General features: G+C 49.6%; 2 protein-coding genes across 5 annotated transcripts in view; one reads left to right on the forward strand and one right to left on the reverse strand.

Annotated features, from left to right (window-relative positions):
- WDR48 (WD repeat domain 48) overlaps positions 1 to 7,561 on the forward strand; it is a 51,877-nt gene extending 44,316 nt beyond the window's left edge. Inside the window, exons 17-19 of one of the 2 annotated variants that reach the window (XM_047770376.1) lie at positions 2,105 to 2,181; positions 4,817 to 5,009; positions 5,539 to 7,561. In XM_047770376.1, coding sequence (XP_047626332.1) covers positions 2,105 to 2,181; positions 4,817 to 5,009; positions 5,539 to 5,634 — 366 coding nt within the window. In that variant the 3' untranslated portion in view covers positions 5,635 to 7,561. Of the gene's footprint in view, positions 1 to 1,281; positions 2,067 to 2,104; positions 2,182 to 4,816; positions 5,010 to 5,538 lie in introns of those variants that run through there. The other variant, XM_047770383.1, reaches the window with a different exon arrangement.
- GORASP1 (golgi reassembly stacking protein 1) lies at positions 7,554 to 18,721 on the reverse strand. Of its 3 annotated transcripts, none has more exons than XM_047770397.1 (9): positions 18,547 to 18,721; positions 14,608 to 14,688; positions 13,835 to 14,038; positions 12,042 to 12,128; positions 11,767 to 11,897; positions 11,335 to 11,542; positions 10,415 to 10,565; positions 9,816 to 9,983; positions 7,554 to 9,565 (listed from the first exon to the last, which is right to left on the reverse strand). In XM_047770397.1, exons 1-9 carry the CDS (start codon positions 18,607 to 18,609, stop codon positions 9,312 to 9,314), a joined length of 1,347 nt encoding a protein of 448 aa, XP_047626353.1. In that variant the 5' UTR covers positions 18,610 to 18,721; the 3' UTR covers positions 7,554 to 9,311. The 3 variants fall into 3 exon arrangements, with proteins under 3 accessions (XP_047626353.1, XP_047626361.1, XP_047626358.1); XM_047770405.1 differs by lacking the exon at positions 18,547 to 18,721 and adding an exon at positions 18,242 to 18,530 and having other exon boundaries at positions 14,586 to 14,688; XM_047770402.1 differs by lacking the exon at positions 18,547 to 18,721 and adding an exon at positions 18,242 to 18,529.
- Positions 18,722 to 18,739: the final 18 nt, after the last annotated feature.

The following is an 18,739-nucleotide window of genomic DNA, read 5'->3' on the forward strand; positions in this document are numbered from 1 at the left end:
TCCCCATCCCTTTCCCAGTCACTCCTCTTCCATTCATTCTCTGTTCTTCTCCCCAGAGGTAGTAGCTATTAATATTTAATGCATAGCCTTTAGTACTTTTTTCTGTGCATACACAGGCATATATTATTTGTGTGTGTATATATGTATGTGTATAGTTCATTTTGTTTTGCACAAAATCCTCTATTATATATACTGTTCTGTAACTTGGTTGGGTTTTTTTTTTTTTCCACTTAAAAATATATCTTGGACATCTTTTCACATCTGTATATGGATCATTCCTTTTTAATAACTGCCTAGTATTGCATTGTTTAATGTAACATGATTTATTTAACCAGTCCCTGTTAATGGACTTTTAGGTGGTATCCAGTGTTTTCTATTACAAACAATGCTTCAGTGAACATCCTTGTACATATATCCTTGTGTACTTTTTAGGATAAATTCCTAGAAGTGGAATTGCTGGATCAAAGGGTATGCACATTTTAAATTTCGATAGATATTGGCAAATTGCCCTCCACAAAGGCTGTACCAGTTTACAGTCTCACCAGTAGTGTATGAGTGCCCAATATCCCACACCCTCACCAACGCTGGATACTTATAATAATCTTTGCTGAAAGATAGGCAGCTATTTTCTCTTTGTTTTAATGTGTTTTTGTTTTTTTTTTTTTCTTTTGTGATGAGGTTAACCATCTTTTCATATTGGCCACTTGCATTTCTTCTTTGTGAATTGCCTGTTTGTATTCTTTACCAGTTTTCTATTGGGTTATTTGTCTTTCTTATTGATTTGTAGGAGTTCTTCGTTTTGAATATTAACCCTTTGACTATTACCTTGCCTCTCAATAGAATTTTTACTTCGTTCATGGTGTTCTTTGGCAGACAAAAAGTTTCAATTTTTATATGACCAGATTGATCCTTTATAGCTGTGAGTTTCATGTCTTGTTTAGGTTATTTCCTCTCCAAAGTAGCAAATATGTTCTGTATTCTCGTCTAATATGTTTATGATAGTGATTTATGTCTAGATCTGTTAGAATTTATTGTTTGGTGTGACCCAGGATGATAACTCTCTCCAGACAGATAGCCAGTGTGCCAACACAATTTATTGAATAATCTATCCTTTTTCTACTAATTTGAAATGTTATCTTTATCATATACTAAATTTCTATATATACATGGGTCTGTTTCTAGACTCTCTTATGTGCTGTTGACCTATTTTGTATACTTCTAAAGCCATATGAAAAAAGATTTAATCTCTAGAACCCTCAGAAAATTTGTTTTCTATCCCAGATATATCTCCAAGAACTTAAAACCAGTCTGACACCTGATGGATATTCTATGGTCTTCTCTAAGTCCGAGCTCCCCATAAACCACTACTTCCTTTGAGTGAAACTCACCTGGATGCATTGCTGACTTTAGGCCTGTGGCTTATTCCTCAGAGGAGACATCCAGACAGGATATGACATGGAGGCTCGGAGGGGATTAATACCCAGAGAAAAGATGACCAGTTAATTTTATCCTTCATCTAAGTATGTGGTTTACTTCATGGTGGACATCTAGGTGGTTGGCTGAAGTTTCTACTCTTATTTAAAACCTAAGACCTCAACCTGATGTCAAAGGGGAAAAAGAAGTGGGAAGACTTGATCGGCCTTTTGAGTTGGATTGTGGGCCTCACCAGCGTAGAGTGTATGGTTTTGTTCAAAGGTGAATGTTGTGGGTTCCTCTCAAGACATTTAATTTTTTTGTTTGGGCATTTTAATGTAGAATTGAGATTTTTGGTTTGTATGGCTGAAAGAATTAAAATAAAATTTTTTTCCCTTTAATACCTTGAATTGTTATTTGAGAAGAGCCAGGCCATAATTTCATGTTGCCACTGACATTGCATATAATTTATCTTTACATATTTCTTCATTACAAAATGAAACATTATACTTTTCTGATACCTTTTCTCAAGGCTGACATAGATGATTTCATACCTCACTATAAATTTCATAGAAAGTCACTTTTAATGAAAAAATAACTATTACTTATAAGTCATGTTTTCCTCTTGACATCATTTTAGTTTGTCAGCTAATAGAAACTGTTTTACCTTTTTTCACTTTTAATGTTTCAGAAAAATATGCCCAAATTCAACAAAATTCCTTTCTACCTCCAACCTCATGCATCTTCAGGAGCAAAAACCTTAAAAAAGTAAGTAAATGAAATGTTGAGTGATACCTTGATCTAATTAATTTCCAGAGAGTTTTTTTTATCCATTATAATTGCTTTTATAGCAAAGGAGGTAAGTAATAGATCTAAGGCTATTTTCATAATATTGCAAGTTTATATAATTTAACCACATTTCAAGTACCTATTGTAGCCAGTTGCAAGTCTTCAAAATAAATAAGACATGGATTTTTTTTTATTCTTTAATTTTTATTTTTTAGGGACACAGTTGTGGCAAATGGAAGTTCCTAGGCTGGGGGTTGAATTGGGGCTACAGATGCCAGCCTACACCACAGCCACAGCAACCCCAGATCCGAGCCATATCTGGGACCTATACCACAGCTTGAGGCAACACCAAATTCTTAACCCACTGAGCAGGGGCCAGGGATACAACCTGCATCCTCATAGATACTAGTTGCGTTCATTTCTGCTGGGCCACAACGGGAACTCCGATAAGACATGGATTTTATCTATTGCCATAATTCATAATTTAGGACACAATCTGTGTATAATAACTGCTTTTATGGATACTTAAGGAACAGTGAGAGTGGGAAAAGAAATGAATTTTTGCCTAGAGCTGGCCAGAAAGGTTTCTTGAAGGATGTAGAATTTGAGCTAGACATGTAAGAATGGGTAGAACTTCAAAAGAGAAATATTCCAGAAAATAGTTTGATTAGGGATGTAGAATTAGGAGCCTGCATGAGATATTCAAATTGGCAGGAACCAGTGTAGCTACCGTTTAGGATGGAGTGGTGGCCGGAGTTGCTAGGAGGGAGGTCAGAAAGGACATTCAAGGTTTCCCTGATGTGCATCCCAGCAAGTAAAATCAGCAAGATTTTAAAACCTTTTGTTAGGGATACTTGCAAACATATGCAAAAGGGGGAATAGGAGAATGAAATTCTGTTATCCCATCAAACAGCTTAAGTAATTATCAACATACAGCTAAACATTTTGTTTCATCTGTACCTCTACCTACCCTCCGAACCACCAAATTCACCTATCTACTCACATATACACCAGGTTTTTTTTCTCCATGCCTATGGCATGTGGAAGTTCCTAGGCTAGGGATCAGATGCACACCACAGCAGTGGTCCAAGCCACTGAAGTGACAATGCCAGATCCTTAACCCACTGTGCCACAAGGGAACTCCACACAGGATTATTTTAAAGCATGTTCTAGATATCACTTCAACTAGATTGATTGATTGATTGATTTATCTATCTATCTTTGAAGGGCCACACCCACAGCATATGGACGTTTCCAGGCTAGGGGTCTAATCGGAGCTACAGCTGCTGGGATACACCAGATCTGAGCTGTGTCTGTGACCTAACACGACAGCTCATGGCAACGCCAGATTCTTAACCCTCTGAGCAAGGCCAGGGATCGAACCTGCAGCCTCGTGGTTCCTAGCTGGATTCATTTCCGCAATGCCACAATAGGAACTCCCACTTCAACTGGATTTAATGACTAACGTTCAGGATGGTTTTCAGACCATGAACCTGAGCTATACTTGGTTTGATTATTATTAACTGATGTCAGAGATACAGAAGTAGGTTTGGGGGTAAAAAAGTTGCTGAATCTAGTTTTGGACATGTAGAGTTTGAGGTGCCTTTGGGACATCCAGCTAGAGCTGCCCAGCCAGCTGGTGGTTTGTGGGTCTAGAGATGAGTTTTGACTCAAGGTCTTGGCTGTGGAAGGAAGCCCAGGGAGACATGAGCACGTGCATCATTGGAGGTTGGTAAGCAACAGGTGCTGCCTTTGCTTCCGGTAGCATTGGATTTGCTCGTGCTCTGGGAAGGTCTTTTAATTTTTTTCTTCGTTGCTTTTTAGGGCCGCACCCGCAGCATATGGAGGTTCCCAGGGTAGGGGTCGAATTGGAGCTATAGCTGCCGGCCTGTGCCGCAGCCACAGCAACACCAGAATCAGGCTGCATTTGTGACCTACACCACAGCTCACGGCAACACCGGATCCTTAAGCCACTGAGCAAGGCCAGGGATCAAACCCACAACCTCATGGATACTAGTGGGATTTGTTTCTGCTGAGCCACAATGGGAACTCCTGGGAAGGTCTTTAAGGGAATAAAACCCAGAAGGCTATTCTTCATGTGTGTGTAAGGTTTAAGAACATGTACTTTTTTTTTTTTTTGTCTTTTTGCTATTTCTTGGGCTACTCCCGCGGCATATGGAGATTCCCAGGCTAGGGGTCTAATCGGAGCCGTAGCCACCAGCCTACACCAGAGCCACAGCAAGGCAGGATCCGAGCCGCGTCTGCAACCTACACCACAGCTCACGGCAACGCCGGATCCTTAACCCACTGAGCAAGGCCAGGGATCGAACCCGCAAGCTCATGGTTCCTAGTCAGATTCGTTAACCACTGCGCCACGACGGGAACTCCAAGAACATGTATTTAATCTCACTTAGTTGTATGTAATCTGTGTCGGAGGACACTACAGAAAATCTGTTGGCAATTCTAAAAATGGATTAAGGCAGTGACTAAGAGCATTTATTAGTTTATGTTTCTGTGGTATGTTTTCTCTTTATCAAATGCTAACACCAAAGAATATGGAAGAAATAATATCCAGTGATTTTCTGATGTCCCAGTCTGTCCTTGCTTTTTACAGAGATAGACTCTCTGCTAGTGATATGCTTCAAGTTCGGAAAGTAATGGAACATGTCTATGAGAAGATCATCAACTTGGATAACGAGTCTCAAACCACTAGCTCTTCTAATAATGAAAAACCAGGAGAACAGGAAAAAGAAGAGGATATCGCTGTGTTGGCAGAGGAGAAAATTGAACTTTTGTGCCAGGACCAGGTAGGTGGACTTGAGGACACTACCGAATTTTTTCCAGCCCTGGGGCTCAGAATTTCATAATGTGGTGGGATTATAGTTTCCACATCTGTTGCCTTAGGGGCTTCTGCTTTTCGAGAGACTGTAAAGAATGCTGGGTCTCTCCCATCTATTTGTGAGATCTGTCCTGGAAGGCTGTTTAGCTTCACTTACCCTTGGAGCAGTTTTCAGGGAAAAGACATGGAGATTTAAATGCACACAGACAAATTGGATGTGCTGGTGGCATTTTTTTCTTGGCAAAGACATGCTCATCTCGATTTGCAGAGCAGCCTCTGCCGTGTTTAGTTTAAGATTTGAAGTGGAGGTAGGTGGCACATCAATGGGGATGTTATCAGTGAAGATGCACTCAAGGCATTTCTTCAGAGGAGTGGCTGAACATGGTGTGTCTGGCCTAGCCATAGAGGTGCACATCTTGTGTGTGGGCAAGGGAACTCCCAGAGTTAGTAATAAAAGCCTCAGACACCTTTTTTATTACTTATTTTTTGCTATTCAGGTGTTGGATCCAAATATGGACCTTCGAACAGTGAAACACTTCATATGGAAGAGTGGTGGTGATCTCACCCTCCATTATCGTCAGAAGTCCACGTGAAGAGGGGGCGAATGCTTCTGGGTATTCATTTACTGACCTTCCTCTAATGGCCCCAAGAGTAGTCCTAGGAAGCCTACTGAGCCCCAACGGGAACAAGACTTCTAACGGCCAATTTGGTATGGACTGAGATTCTCTTTCAATCGAAGTGACTAATCGAGATGTAATATAGAAACCAGTCTCCATGTGTAGGTTAAGCTATCCCCAGGAAAGCTGCGGGCAGAGCAGAAGAGCCCCAAGCTATGTCTTGTGAGATGTACAGAGGACTGACGACAGGCCAGTGCAGACTTTGCTTCCTCCTTTTGTTTCAAAGGACCTTATCTTGATCTGTTAGCACTTGTTAGAGACACATTGGTAGGGCCACATCTGTCAACTGTGTTTCAACTCCAAATCCACACACTCTGTAGCTTTTCTAAGAGTACATTCCATTCATGCAGTACCTATGAAGGCTTTTGCCAAGTTTGTCATTAAAAAAAAACCAAAAAACAAAAACAAGTTGTCTTCACCATTTAAGACAGTTATTTTGAATAGGAATTTGCTACTGCACAATTCGAGGGCCAGCCCATTTCATAATAAATGATTATTGTTGGGCTTGTTTTTAATATTGATCTCAGATGTGTTCTTGTAGGAAGATCTATTGAAATTCCAGGCGCTGGATCATAGCACTTGGACTGCCAGCCTAGAACATGCCCAGCCTATGCCCAGCAATGCTGCCCCAATGGTGCCTGGACTGGGCGGCGGCCACAGGGAGGCCCAGCTCTCTTACTCCTTCCTCCACTGTGTTGTTATATTTATGGGCAAAGCCAGGTGACACCACAGGTTCTAGCTCCGGATTAGCAGCATGACACCATCAAAACTTAAGACCATGGTGAGATTTTAACTTCATTTAAATGCTACCTAATATTTATGGTGTCAGAGCGAAAGGGTATCATAGTGAGTTAATTTGATATTCATGTTCTGAAAGTATATGTTTGTTTTTCCAGTTTTATATGCAGTTTGTGTTGTTGTTGTACTTGTATCCAGATTTCTTTTCACTGTTCTTTCTAACAATCTAAAGCTTTCATAGAATCATTTGGATCTTGTACAGAATATAACTTATTGGGGATAAACACTTCAACTTTTGGCAGAAAAAAATACTTTGATTCTCCCCAAGGTCATTTGTATTCAGAATAGAACAGTAGCCCACTCCCCATAAAACTCTGTTAAGACAAGCCTCCTGTATGAAGCCAGAAGCACAAGTGCCTTCAGAGGGCAATTTATTCCAGTCTAGTTGCCTCCCCAGTTTGTGTGTGGCCTGTACCCCCCAACAGCAGGGACTGGGGAGGGGTTGGGAAGGTTTTTTTCTTTTCTACATCTTCACAGGTTCAGCTGGAAGCAGCTGATGGGGCCTGGGTCCAGACTTACTATCTGAGATATTCTGATCCGCACAACTGTACAGACAGGGTTCCCTCACTGCTAGTCAGCCTCCTTTGGAAAGTGGACTGGTCATTGCTTCCAGCACTTTGAAGAAGTGAGCAAAGACATGCCACGTTTTCCGATGAATCTTTCTCCCTTACATAGAGAGCAACCGGCTTCTTTTTTAAAAAATCCTTTCTATCTGTTGAATACAACAGTGCGCTTTTGGTGCACATTTTTTAGCAATAGTTGTGAATTAATGTCGGGAAAAAAACAAAAACAAAAAAACTCATTTACCGGCCCTCAGTTGTGTTTGCACGAGGGTCTCACTGAGCCGTGCCGCCCTATGTGCCAGGCCTCAAGGGGTGACTGCGTTCCCTTCCTGTCATAGATCTGACCCCCAGCATGGTTGTGGTTTTTTTTGTTGTTCCAGTCAAACCAGTAATAGTTTCCAGAAATTTTGACAGTCTGCAATGCCAAAAGGGTAAAAATCTGTATTTCACAGTTGTATAGAATAAAGGCTTTAGTTAAAATATTTCAAAGTGTAGTACACATTTATTTTTTTCACTTGTCATTTTCCTTCATAGCAGGCTACAGAGAAAGTAAGAAACTTCTGGTTTTGTGTTTACCCTGGAAATAATTAGCATTGATACCCATTTTAACCCCCCCAGTTTGGGGGGGGGGTGTATAACAACGAGGAAGGGAAAACCAGGTCCCTTGGTTGAGGATGACTCCAGGTCAGACTGCCAGGCTATAGTGAAGGGAAGCTGGCCTCAGAACAGGCCCATGGTGATTCTGTTCTACTTCCTAGATTCCTGTAGGTGGATACTGGGCTCCCAGACAATCTAGGAACCAGGCTCTGGCATTGGCTTTGGACACAATGCCTCCCTGTTCTGCAGGCTTATCAGCTGCTCTGGTAGACCTGACAAAGGCTTGCTTTTTAAAAGCAGTCACGGTGCTAGAAACATGAAATGTTTACTAATTTGGGGCCCTCCCACCATATACTTGGTCTCTGCGGGCCCCCCTCCCCCACTCCAAGCAGTCCTATGAGCAACAGTTCCCTATAAGTGCAGACATTCCAAAGCAAGTGGTAAAAGTGGGATTTTCAACTGGGCTTAGGCTGGAAAGCCAGGCCAGAGGCTGCAAGGGCTGTGGGAAGGTGGGGGACTCTAGCCAAAGAAGACCCAACCTAGTCTTAGCCCCTCAAGGCCCTGGAGGTGAGGAGCACAGCCCCCTCCCACACTTTGAGAAAGAAGGGCCCCTTACTCTTGTCTAGGCCCCTCATTCCCCTTTGGGGTGGGAACTGTGTGTAAAGAGATCCAGTCAGGAGGACCAGCTTTGAGAGTTTGCTTAGGGTGGTGAACTTAAATTTGTAGCTTTTATTTACCACTGAGGCTGGTTGGATGACTCGTGTGTTTAGAAGAGACGGTTGTAAAAGTTTATATGCTGACAGGAGTCACAGCTAGGGGCACTAATGTCTGTGGGGTGTAGAAGAGAAGAAGCATCGTGGTCCAAGGGTAGGTGAGTCTTTGCTGAAGGGCTTAGAATTTCCAACCCTCCTCCCTCAGGAGAGGTGGGCAAGTTCACTGCCTCTCCTCCAACCATGACTGGTATATGTGGTCAGCCTGAGCCAACTGTGTAGTGTAGCAGAGTGAGACAGTAGTTGGGGTGGTAGGAGTCCCCAAGGCTTAGAGGGGCTTCCATTATAAATAGGGCTGTCTGAGCTGTGCAGGAAGAATCAAGGCAAGCCCCACAGAGGAATGAGGCAAACACTCCACACCAACCCCTTCCTCTGTCACCCCATCTTCACACCTAATGGTGCTTGGACCCTGCTACCTCCTGTGCAGCCATAGTTACCAGAGGAGGAGCAAGAAATAGATCTGAGGGCCAAATGATACCCTTGCCCAAGGCCCATGGCCTCCTCTTGCCATGTGCCACCCAAGCAGCAAAGAATCCTTTTCTCTCCTACCCCAGCTCCTGGAAAACATACTTATTCTGGGCACTGCTCCCAGCCCCCTACCACCACAGAAGTACCTGTTTGAGATTCTCAAACAAGAGCCCAATTCCTCAAAGCCAGGACCATCAGGCAGAATGAATGCTGGGAGGTCATCTCTTAGAGACCAGTAGGGTCTGAGTGGACACAAAACCCTCCCCTGCACAGCACTTGGAGGTGCAGCCTAGGAAGCATAACACAGGCAGCTGGGCCACAGGGTGTGGCCTGAGCTGCTTCCCCATTCCTGGGCCTCGTGAAATGCCATCAAAGGGCCTTGACATAGCCCAGGGTGTTATTTGGGGGTGGAGGGCTGGGCCTGGCTCGCTGCCCTCTCGGCCTCTGCCCCAAAATCTGGGCTCTCTGTGCTTGCTGGCTCCTCCTCAGCCTGAGCTTCGAGCAGCTCGGCAGACAGCCCGTCTTCTGGTGAGGCTGCTGAGGTGAGGCTATCAGGAAGTGTCAGCTGAGGCAGGTGGTCCGGCTGGGCCTGGGTGCCTGGGCTGTCTGGGAAGGAGACCTCAAACTCTGACCCAGACCATGTGGCCTCACCTGAAACACAAAGGGTGAGGCTGAGGAGGCTCACAGAACTGGGGCCTGGGTGGCCTGGGGCAGTAACCCCACTGACCCCCCCCCCACCCAAATCCCATCCCCCCGAGGTGGTGGGAGATGGGAAAGCTAGTGTACCAATGCCTTGAAGTGGCTGCTTTCCACCCTCAGGCAAGCCTCTAACCCAGCAGAGAAACTAAGGGTCACCTTCCCCACAACCTGAGGGCCTTTTCTGAAGGCATTGGCCACTCACCACCATGCTCATGAGAACTGCCACTAGAGCAGATGTCCTCTGGCCCTGAGGCTGAGACCGCTGTAGAGGTCAGCTCCGTGGAGGTCAGCTCCGTGGAGGAGGGCAGGTTGGGCCAGACACTGGCATTGCTGCTGTCCAAGAGGGAGATGCCAGACACGTCCAGGAAGCCTAGGGGAAGGGGTACTGTTCTCTGCCAGCACAGACCCCCAACAGCTGGAAGGCCAACTCCCTGGGCTTACTCTGCTCTGTTCCTGGGGCATCTGGCCCAGCCAGAGACTAATCTGAGTCCATAGTGATGTCCCCAGACAACCCCAGAGGTACCCTATTGCCAGTTTCTGAGGAAAGAAAGGGGTCTGGGGTTAGGTATCATGGTAATAGTCCAGTGGCAAGGGCACAGACTCTGCTCTGTGCCCAGTGTGCTGTGTGACCTTGGACAGGCTACCTTTCTTCTCTGGACAGCAATATCCCAATCAGTACACTGATCAGATCATCTGAACCATCTTGGTGGATATGAGCTAGGAAGGCTCAGCCAGTCTGCCCAGGGCCCACACCAGCACAGGGCTTGTGGGCCTTTAGCCTCCTCTTGGCCTGCTCAATACCTGGGTCCATGACTCGCTGCAGTGGGGGCGGAGGCTGGAGAGGAATCTCCATGGAACAGGGAAAGTCGCCAAGGCCTGAAGTGCTGTGGTCAGGACTCTCAGGCCCAGGAAGCTGTTCCTCTGGGAAGGAGCCAGGTGCCTGCAACAGGGCCTGGAGGTGGCCAGGGCAAAAGAAGAAGGGGGGGGGGGGGCGGTGGGAAGAGTTGGGACAGTGTAGTCCACCCTAACCCCCAGCCCATGCCCAAGAGCACCGCTCAGCTGGAAGGAGCAAACAGCTTTGGGGATCTGCTGCTTCCTCTATAGCGGATGTGAAGTTAGGCAAGAGGAGACCGGCCGGCCTCCCATGTGGTGTGGTCATGGCCACGGATGCCTTCCCTGCTTTGCCAAGCAGCCCCAGGGGCCCACTTGGCAGGGCCCTATCTGTGACCCACAGGAAAAGTCCTTGCCTGGAAAGCAGTCCCCAAGTGCCCCCATGTTGCGCAGACCCTAGGCACTAGCCCCAAGGCACTCGGAAGACCTGCTCAACAGACTTGAAGGCAGGTTCCCTGCAGACCTGACCAGACTCTCAGTCCTCAGACACCCAGCCCCTGGCCCAACTTGACCACAGATTCACAGAGGCACAAAATGAGGCTCCGCCCACCCCTGTGCCTCAGTTCCCTACTCCTGAAGTGAAAATGACAGCCAGTGCCTCATCACTACCCTCGCCTCCAGACCCAAGCAGCAGGAGAACCAAAGTAGGTTTCACTGTCCCCGGATGGGCCCATCTGTTCCCACTGGGTCCCTTAAGCAGGTGGGTCTCCAAGGGTTCCACCAACAGGGCCCAGTGAGGACAGCTCACAGTCTCCTCTGTCTCCAGCTGCAGGACCCTCTGCCCACATGAAGTTGCCCCTCCCCCCAGCTGGCAGGTGCTCCCCACATACCTCCACATAGTCACCCTGCCTTGAGCTTGTCTCCAGGCCAGGAGGGGCAGGAGAGTCCTGGGGGTTGGGTCCAGGCAGCAGGGTACCAGGTGGTGGGGTACCAGGTGGTGGGGTGCTAGGTGGCGGGACACCAAGTGGCTTCTTGTGGTGACTTGGGGGCTGGGTTGGGATTCGGTGCAGATACCCATAGCCAATACCACAGCCCAGACTGCGAAAAGCCAAAAACATTCCAGGGACTGTCCCACAGCCCTTTGTATCCCTGCCACCCCCACCTATCAGCAGTGAGGTGGACTCCCAGACCAATAGTCAGCCTCAGGACCCCTGGGCCCAGGGCCCAACCCTCCATCCCCACTGTGGGACTCCAAGTCCATGCCCGCTGGCCAGGCCCCCCCCCACGGCCCCACCCTGTAGCCCTCCAACCCCAGGAAGTACCTGCCCTCTCCACCCCAGGCTGCATTGGGAGTGACAGTCACCTCCCGGCAGGAGTCGGACTCCGAATTATAAACCATCAGCTTCAAGGGCTTCCCCTCGTGGGACTCGATGAGTGAGAAGAAGTCCTCCGACTATGACAGACACACAGCGCCTGAGTCCTGCTCCCGGCGTCTGGGCGGGAAGCCTCACCGAACAAGACGCTTCTCATGGGCAGCACCCATCTCTCCATACCCCTCCATGGGCCGGGGAGGTGGGGCAGACCACGGGTTCCTCACCTCCTGGAGGATCTGGTCTGAGCCAACCACGTAGTCCGTGTAGGGGCACAGGCCAGCAAGGGAGGCAGGCGAAGAGGGTTCCACATCCTGAGGAAAGAATCATGGACCATCCAATCATCAGCCTTATTACTGGGGCGGGAGGGGGAGGGGAGGAATTGCCTCTCCAGTTGGTAAGTAGGACATCTGTCTGTCCCCAGGCCAGCACCACAAGCCAGGACTCTCTCAACCCAGCCCCTGATTCCCCTGGGTCGACAGGGTGCCCAGCAGAGGACAGCACTGAGCAGGGCTCAGGGCACTGAGCTCCCACATCTGACCTGGTTCCAACCCCACCCTCAACAAGCTGTTAACCTGGGTGCTGTGGACACTTAACCCCTTGGCTTCAGTTTTCCCACAATTAAAAGTGGGATACATAATATTTACTCATAGCGTTGCTGAGAAGATTTAAAAAATGATATATGTACACACCACTACAGATAAACTTAATAAATGACAAGGATTTACTGTCTAGCACAGGGAACTACATTCAATATCTTGTGATAACTTACAGTGGAAAAGAATCTGAAATATAAATATATATATTATAAAATATCAGGAGTTCCCGTTGTGGCTCAGTGGTTAACGAATCCGACTAGGAACCATGTGGTTGCGGGTTTGATCCCTGGCATTGCTCAGTGGGTTAAGGATCCGGCGTTGCCATGAGCTGTGGTGTAGGTTGCAGACGTGGCTCGGATCCCAAGTTGCTGTGGCCCTGGCGTAGGCTAGCGGCTACAGCTCTGATTTGACCCCTAGCCTGGGAACCTCCATATGCCACAGAAGCAGCCCTAGAAATGGCAAAAAGGCAAAAAAATAAAATAAAATATTATATATATATATATATAAAACACTTTGCTGTGTACCTGAAACTAACATAATATTGTAAATCAACTAGTCCTCAATTTAAAAATTTGTACAGGATGAAAAACCACACCTGGGCCCATAGCAAGTGCCCAACTACATTGCTGTTACTGCTGCAGGCATACAGCTGAAGATCCTTGCAAGGGGACGGGGTGTCGGAGATGAAAATGGTGAGAAGTGGGTACAAGGACTGCCTTTCCTTGGAAAGCTCCATCAATCTCCCAGTCTCCCAGGGAGACACAGAGGATTTGCATCACTACCCCCATTACACTCATGGACAAATTGAGGCAGGCTGAAAAGGCTGAGAAGACTCCCCCAGGAAGCCAGTGAGCCATAGAGGGGGCTAGAAATCAGATCAGCCAATTTCCAGCTCAGGGCGCCCTCCATCTACCAAGCTATAGAACTGAGCCTTTGAGAACTTGGGCACCATGAATAAAGGTGCATGTCCCGTGTACATGTGTGTTTGCAAACAGACACAAACATCTATGATAACCCAGTCATGGTGACTCATTAAAGTTCAGATCCAGGCATCAGCCCAGCACCTAAAAGGTGCTCTCAGGGGTCCTGCCAAAAACACACACTACTGATATAGAGTATACCAGATAAGACACTACAGATAAAGACTGAAGCAGCAGCATCCTGGCAGTACAACCACCCTTCCAGTAGATGGCACCCCCACCTCTCCAAAGAAGAAACCAAGGTCTAGAGGGAAACTGTCCAAGTCACAGTGCACTGTTCGGGTGACAAGGAGTTGCCCTCTCCAGGACACTGGAGTGGGGGAGCCCACACCCTGCCCTCGGAACTGTCTAATAGACCCATTGGCTGCTGGCTTCTCCCAAGGGTCCCCCCACCCCCTGTACCCCCCCACCCCAGTTCCCGCATGCCCCGCCCCCACTCACCAGTACATGCCACACATGCTCGCTGGCCCTGCGGAAGCTGCAGAAGCGCACACTGGCTCCCAGCAGGCCCTGGCCGCCCCACATGTTGCTGGGCACCACTTCCACCTCTCGCACCTTCATGGTCTTCATGTTGAACACTTCCAGCTTCACCGGCTTCTCCACATTGGCCTTCAGCAGGGCCTTGAGTGTGTCATTCTCCTTGTTCTGCGGGGGCAGCGGGGCTGATTCCTGGGACCCACCACACACACCCAGCCAGGGGCCCCCAGACAAGTCTGAATCTGACATGGGGCGAGGGCTTTGGTGGCCAGCTGCCCCTGCAGAGCTGGGCCGGGGCAGTGGCTAGGCTCAGGCCCACAGGTCAGGGCTGGGCCACAATGACCCCGGCATCCCCAAGCCCTGCTAAACCTTCCTCCCTCCGGCCCCCACCCACTGGAAAATACAACAAAGTAAGCAAAGAGCCCTCTGTGGCCAGAGCACTACAGCACTGCTCACTCTGAGCCACCCCTTCTAAGAGCCCTCAGTTCTCAAGCCCCTCTGGGCAGGCCCCTTAGGCCTTGCAGCCAGCACCAGAAGGCCACCTGCCTCCAGCCCACCCTTGAGGGCTCACCTCCAGGCAGGGCCCCCATCCAGGCCCAGTGCTGCCCTGGAAGAAGGGGAGATGGAGCTCAGCCTCCCTCCAGCAGAAAAGGGAGAAAGAAGCAGGGCTGGGGGCCCCTGTGAGACAGCGGGACACACACACCCACACACATACAAGCAAAGTAGGGGGGCCTCACCAGCCGCGAGTGCCCAATGGTGATGATGAAGTCAAAGTAGGGCTCCAGGCCTGCCCGCTGGGCTGGGGAGTTCTCCTGTACCTGTGCCAGCAGAAGCCACAGTCACTGTGCTGACTCTGGCCTCTCCCAGAAACCCCCCCGCCCTCAGTTCTAGACACCATCACCACTCCCCATGTCCCAGCGAAGACACATACGGACGTGTGTGGCCATACGAACTGTTCCAGGCAGGCCACACACAGGCATGGCCGAGATTCACTCCATCCTCTCTTGCTATCTTCCAGGGCACACATTTTCCTCTTTTAGAAAATGACTCTTTCCTGATCATGATCCAGAGACCACACTTGCAGAGATACCTCACAAGTATCTCTGGGAACTACCAGTAGGCCACATGAGAACAGGGTGGTGCAAACCCATGGGGATGCTACCCCTAAGCATTGGGCTGGAAGGCTGGAAAGCCAGAAGGGTTTACCAGAAAGGTTTAGATGTGCACTGCGAAGTTTAGACGTCCCAGGATGGATGGAGCCAGGGCTATGCCTAGAAAGACGGAGTGGGGAAGGCCCCAGACCCTGTGGTGACAGATCCAAGCTCAGTCCCGCAGAAAATGAGAGCTGTTGAGGAGGGGTGGCTGAGGAGAGCGGACCCCAGGACCCAGAATGAGTCTAAGCCAGGGAGTCTGGTGGGCAGCAACATATCACCCCTTCACCATCTAATGTCTCCAAAAGCACAATAAACCAGGCTTGCAGCCATGGTGGCGATCCATCTCAAAGGCCCCATTCACAGGGCTGCTCAAACAATGCAGCCTTTATCCCAGGTCTGGACAGAAGGTGGGCCCCACACCCTCAGGCCTTTGGCTGTTAGAGCTCAATGCCCTCACAAGCCCCAGCACACAAGGCACAGGGCTCATCTGGCCTCAGGTTCTGGGTGCCTCCTTGAAGGGACGGCCCTGTGGCTTCTGCCACCCATCAGCCCCTTCAGTCCTCAGAGTCTCCTTGAAGGAGAGCTCACCACTGAGGCTTTGGATCAAAGCCAATTTGCCACTGGAATCAGGACTCCCTCCTGGCCATGGCACCAAGAGACCCCCTCCTTCCACCTCCAGAAGCTGCTCACTGAAGGTGAGGCCAGATACCAATCCCAGCCCTAGTTGGCCTGGCCCAGAGGGCAGCTGCTTGGAGCTTGCCTCCAGCCCTTCAGGGGAAAGCTGGGACCAGGTGTCTAGGGAATCAGAGGACAGTTAATGAGGGAGAAGTGGCAGGGAGCGGCTCCTCCCTGTGCTGGGCCACTCCACCTCCATCAATTAAAAACCCTGCTCAGAGACCAGTTGCCTTCTACTCTCAATGTTGAGGCTCAGAGACTCAGGCCCCAGGGCACAGGCCCAGCCCTCTCCCAGCCCACCCAGCACCCCCACCTACCCGCTCCTGTGGCCTTGTCCTTGGTCTGGCTGTGTTCCATTGCCCTTGCTCTGGACCTTGATATGGCTCACCATGGCTCCACAGCATAAACCATGCACACCGCTGCCCACTGCACCCACAGTCCCGAAACTAGTGCTGCCCTCTGTCTGGCTCTCCCTGGGGGCTCCTGTCATACCTGACCCCGTAGTCCCATGATGCGTGCGGCTTTCATAATGCTCTCCCACCCCACCTCTGCCCCCACATCTCCCATCAGGGCACCTAATGCGGTTAACAATGATGGCAGCTTCCACCTCCTGAGGGTTGGCTGGGCACCAGGGCACTGCACCACTGGCTTCCCCCATTTAACCCTCTCACCAACCCCAACTGACAGGGGAGGAAAAGCTCTATTATTCAACAACAGTCTGACCTCAGGAAATCCGACTCACAGTCCGCTCCTGCCTGCTGCCCTACAACATTTCCTGGTGAATCCTCCACTGCTGTAAGCTTGCTGAAGGCAGCGACTTCACTGTGCCTGGCACACAGTGGGAACCCCCAAATGCAGAGAAGGCAGCACACTTGCTCTTCGGTTTTCAAAATGTTAAATAGTTAATGTCACACCTCCATTTAAAACATCCTGATGGCACCACATCTAGAACAAAATCCGAAACCCTCAATACAACATGCAAGGCCCCACACAACCTGGCCTCTCCATTACCACTCTCCTTACACAGGCCACACCATCCAAGCACACCAGCCCCAACTCCTTGCTTCTCCTCAAGCACAAACGCAATCCCACCTCAGGGCCCCCCTCTGCCCACAATGCTCTCCCCCCAAATATCCGTATTGTCCACACTTCACTTCCTTGCGAGGTGTCTGTTCAAATGTTACTTGATCAGAGGCCTTTCTTGACCCATCTAAAACGGCATCCACTCTTCATTCTGCATCTGCTTATCCTATTTTCTTTTTCTCCCTAGCAAGGATCACCACCTACCATATATTTCTATTTCTTGTCTGTGTCCCTCCTCTCCCTGCCAGCATCCAAATGTAAGCTCCATGAGAATAGGGACGAGGTCTGTTTTGTTCATTGCTTTATCTTTGGTGCCTAGAATTCTACCTGCCACAGAGCACGTGCTCAAAATTCACTGTTTTGGCTATAAGGATATATTATACAGCACAGGGAATATAACCAATATTTTATAATAACTATAAATGAAGTATAACTTTTAAAAATTGTGAACCACTATATTGCACCCACATATAATGTTGTATATCAACTATACTTCAATTGAAACAATTTTAAATAAAGTTACACGTATGAAACAAAAAAACTTTTGTGAAGGAAGATCTCCAATTCCTCAGTCTCTCTACTCTGTCCCTTTCCAGAAGGCCCTTCCTGTCCTCGCTCTTACCATTGCCCCCTTTCCTTGTCAATATTCTCAATTTGCCTTCCATCAAACCTGTTGGAAGACTCTTCTGGCTGCCTGCATTTCACTATAGACCTTTCCAGTCAGGTGCCTGTCCTGGCTTTCCTTTTAGGAAACCCCTCCTTTAACCCCCGCCCCCCAACCTCATAGTTGTTAACAGAATCTCCCATAACAATACAGAGACCACTCAACAGCCACTACCAAACTGACAAGCTGGCTTGCTTACCCCCATCTCTGCAGTCATCAACAGCACACAAGGGTGAAGGCAGAGACCCTCCTGCCCTTGTCAACTCTGTTACAACCCCTCCTTCTCCGCTGAACAAAACACCCCAAATCTCCATCTGGCTTCGGGCCCCCCTTCTCATCTTCAGACTCTAAAAACCCAACCCATCTCTACTTTCCCCAGGACTGCTCATCCAGGCCCCTTTGGGGCCACACCGAGGGCACATTCTCAGCCGTGGCCTTACCCCGCTTCTTTGCAAAGTTCCACCTGGGAACCCTACCCCTGCTGCAAACTCTCCCCAAGCCCTCTGCCACATTCTCTTGGCTCTCCCGCTCCCACTTTTCCTGGCTGATTCTCACTGGTCCTCGACCCCCGTAAGCCCTTCGATCCCACCACAGACGAGATGCGCGCTGGCGTGCTCCCTGGAAGTTGGCGTCCACTAGGTTACCCAGACCCCCTGGTTCCAAGGACGGGGATCGCCGGGGCCTCAGCGTTGCTGACTCTCTGTCCAGGCCTAGCACAGAGTGAGGTGCACAGCAGGCGATCATAAATGTGACCCAATTGCACAAATGCGTCCCCTACGGACCTGGTGCACTCACTTTTCACCCGCCAGAAATGCCATTTCGGGGCGGCCTGACCCGACCAGGAAACGCTCCCGCTTCCTGCAGAGCTGGCACTCGGGGCTGGCGCCGAGCGGACCGCGGCCGCAGACCGGCTGGGGCCCAGGAAGGCCGCGGGGTCGCTTCTCGCCGGCGGCTCCCACCGGAAAGGGACACCATCCTCCCCCGGGCAGCCACAATAGAGCCGGGACCCGGTCACTGCAGCCCCCGGGCCGGCGATCGGGCGTCCGGGGCGTAGCTGTAGGCGCTGCTCCAAGTTCACCAGCGCCGCGGGGGCGACTCACCCCGTGCAGGTGGAAGCCCTCAGTGCCGCCCACGGGCTGCTCGGCGCTGGCGCCCAGGCCCATGGTCACAGTTGGCTCCGGCGCGGGTGTCCAGAATCGCGGAGCCCACCCTGGAGGCCGACCTAGGCGCCACTTGCTCGGAGTCGCCCTCTCCGCGCTCGATTAGCAGCGCCTGTCACGTGGGTGAGTGGCC

The sequence above is a fragment of the Phacochoerus africanus genome, chromosome 1 (genome assembly GCF_016906955.1).
Source record: "Phacochoerus africanus isolate WHEZ1 chromosome 1, ROS_Pafr_v1, whole genome shotgun sequence".
Lineage (NCBI taxonomy): Eukaryota > Metazoa > Chordata > Mammalia > Artiodactyla > Suidae > Phacochoerus > Phacochoerus africanus.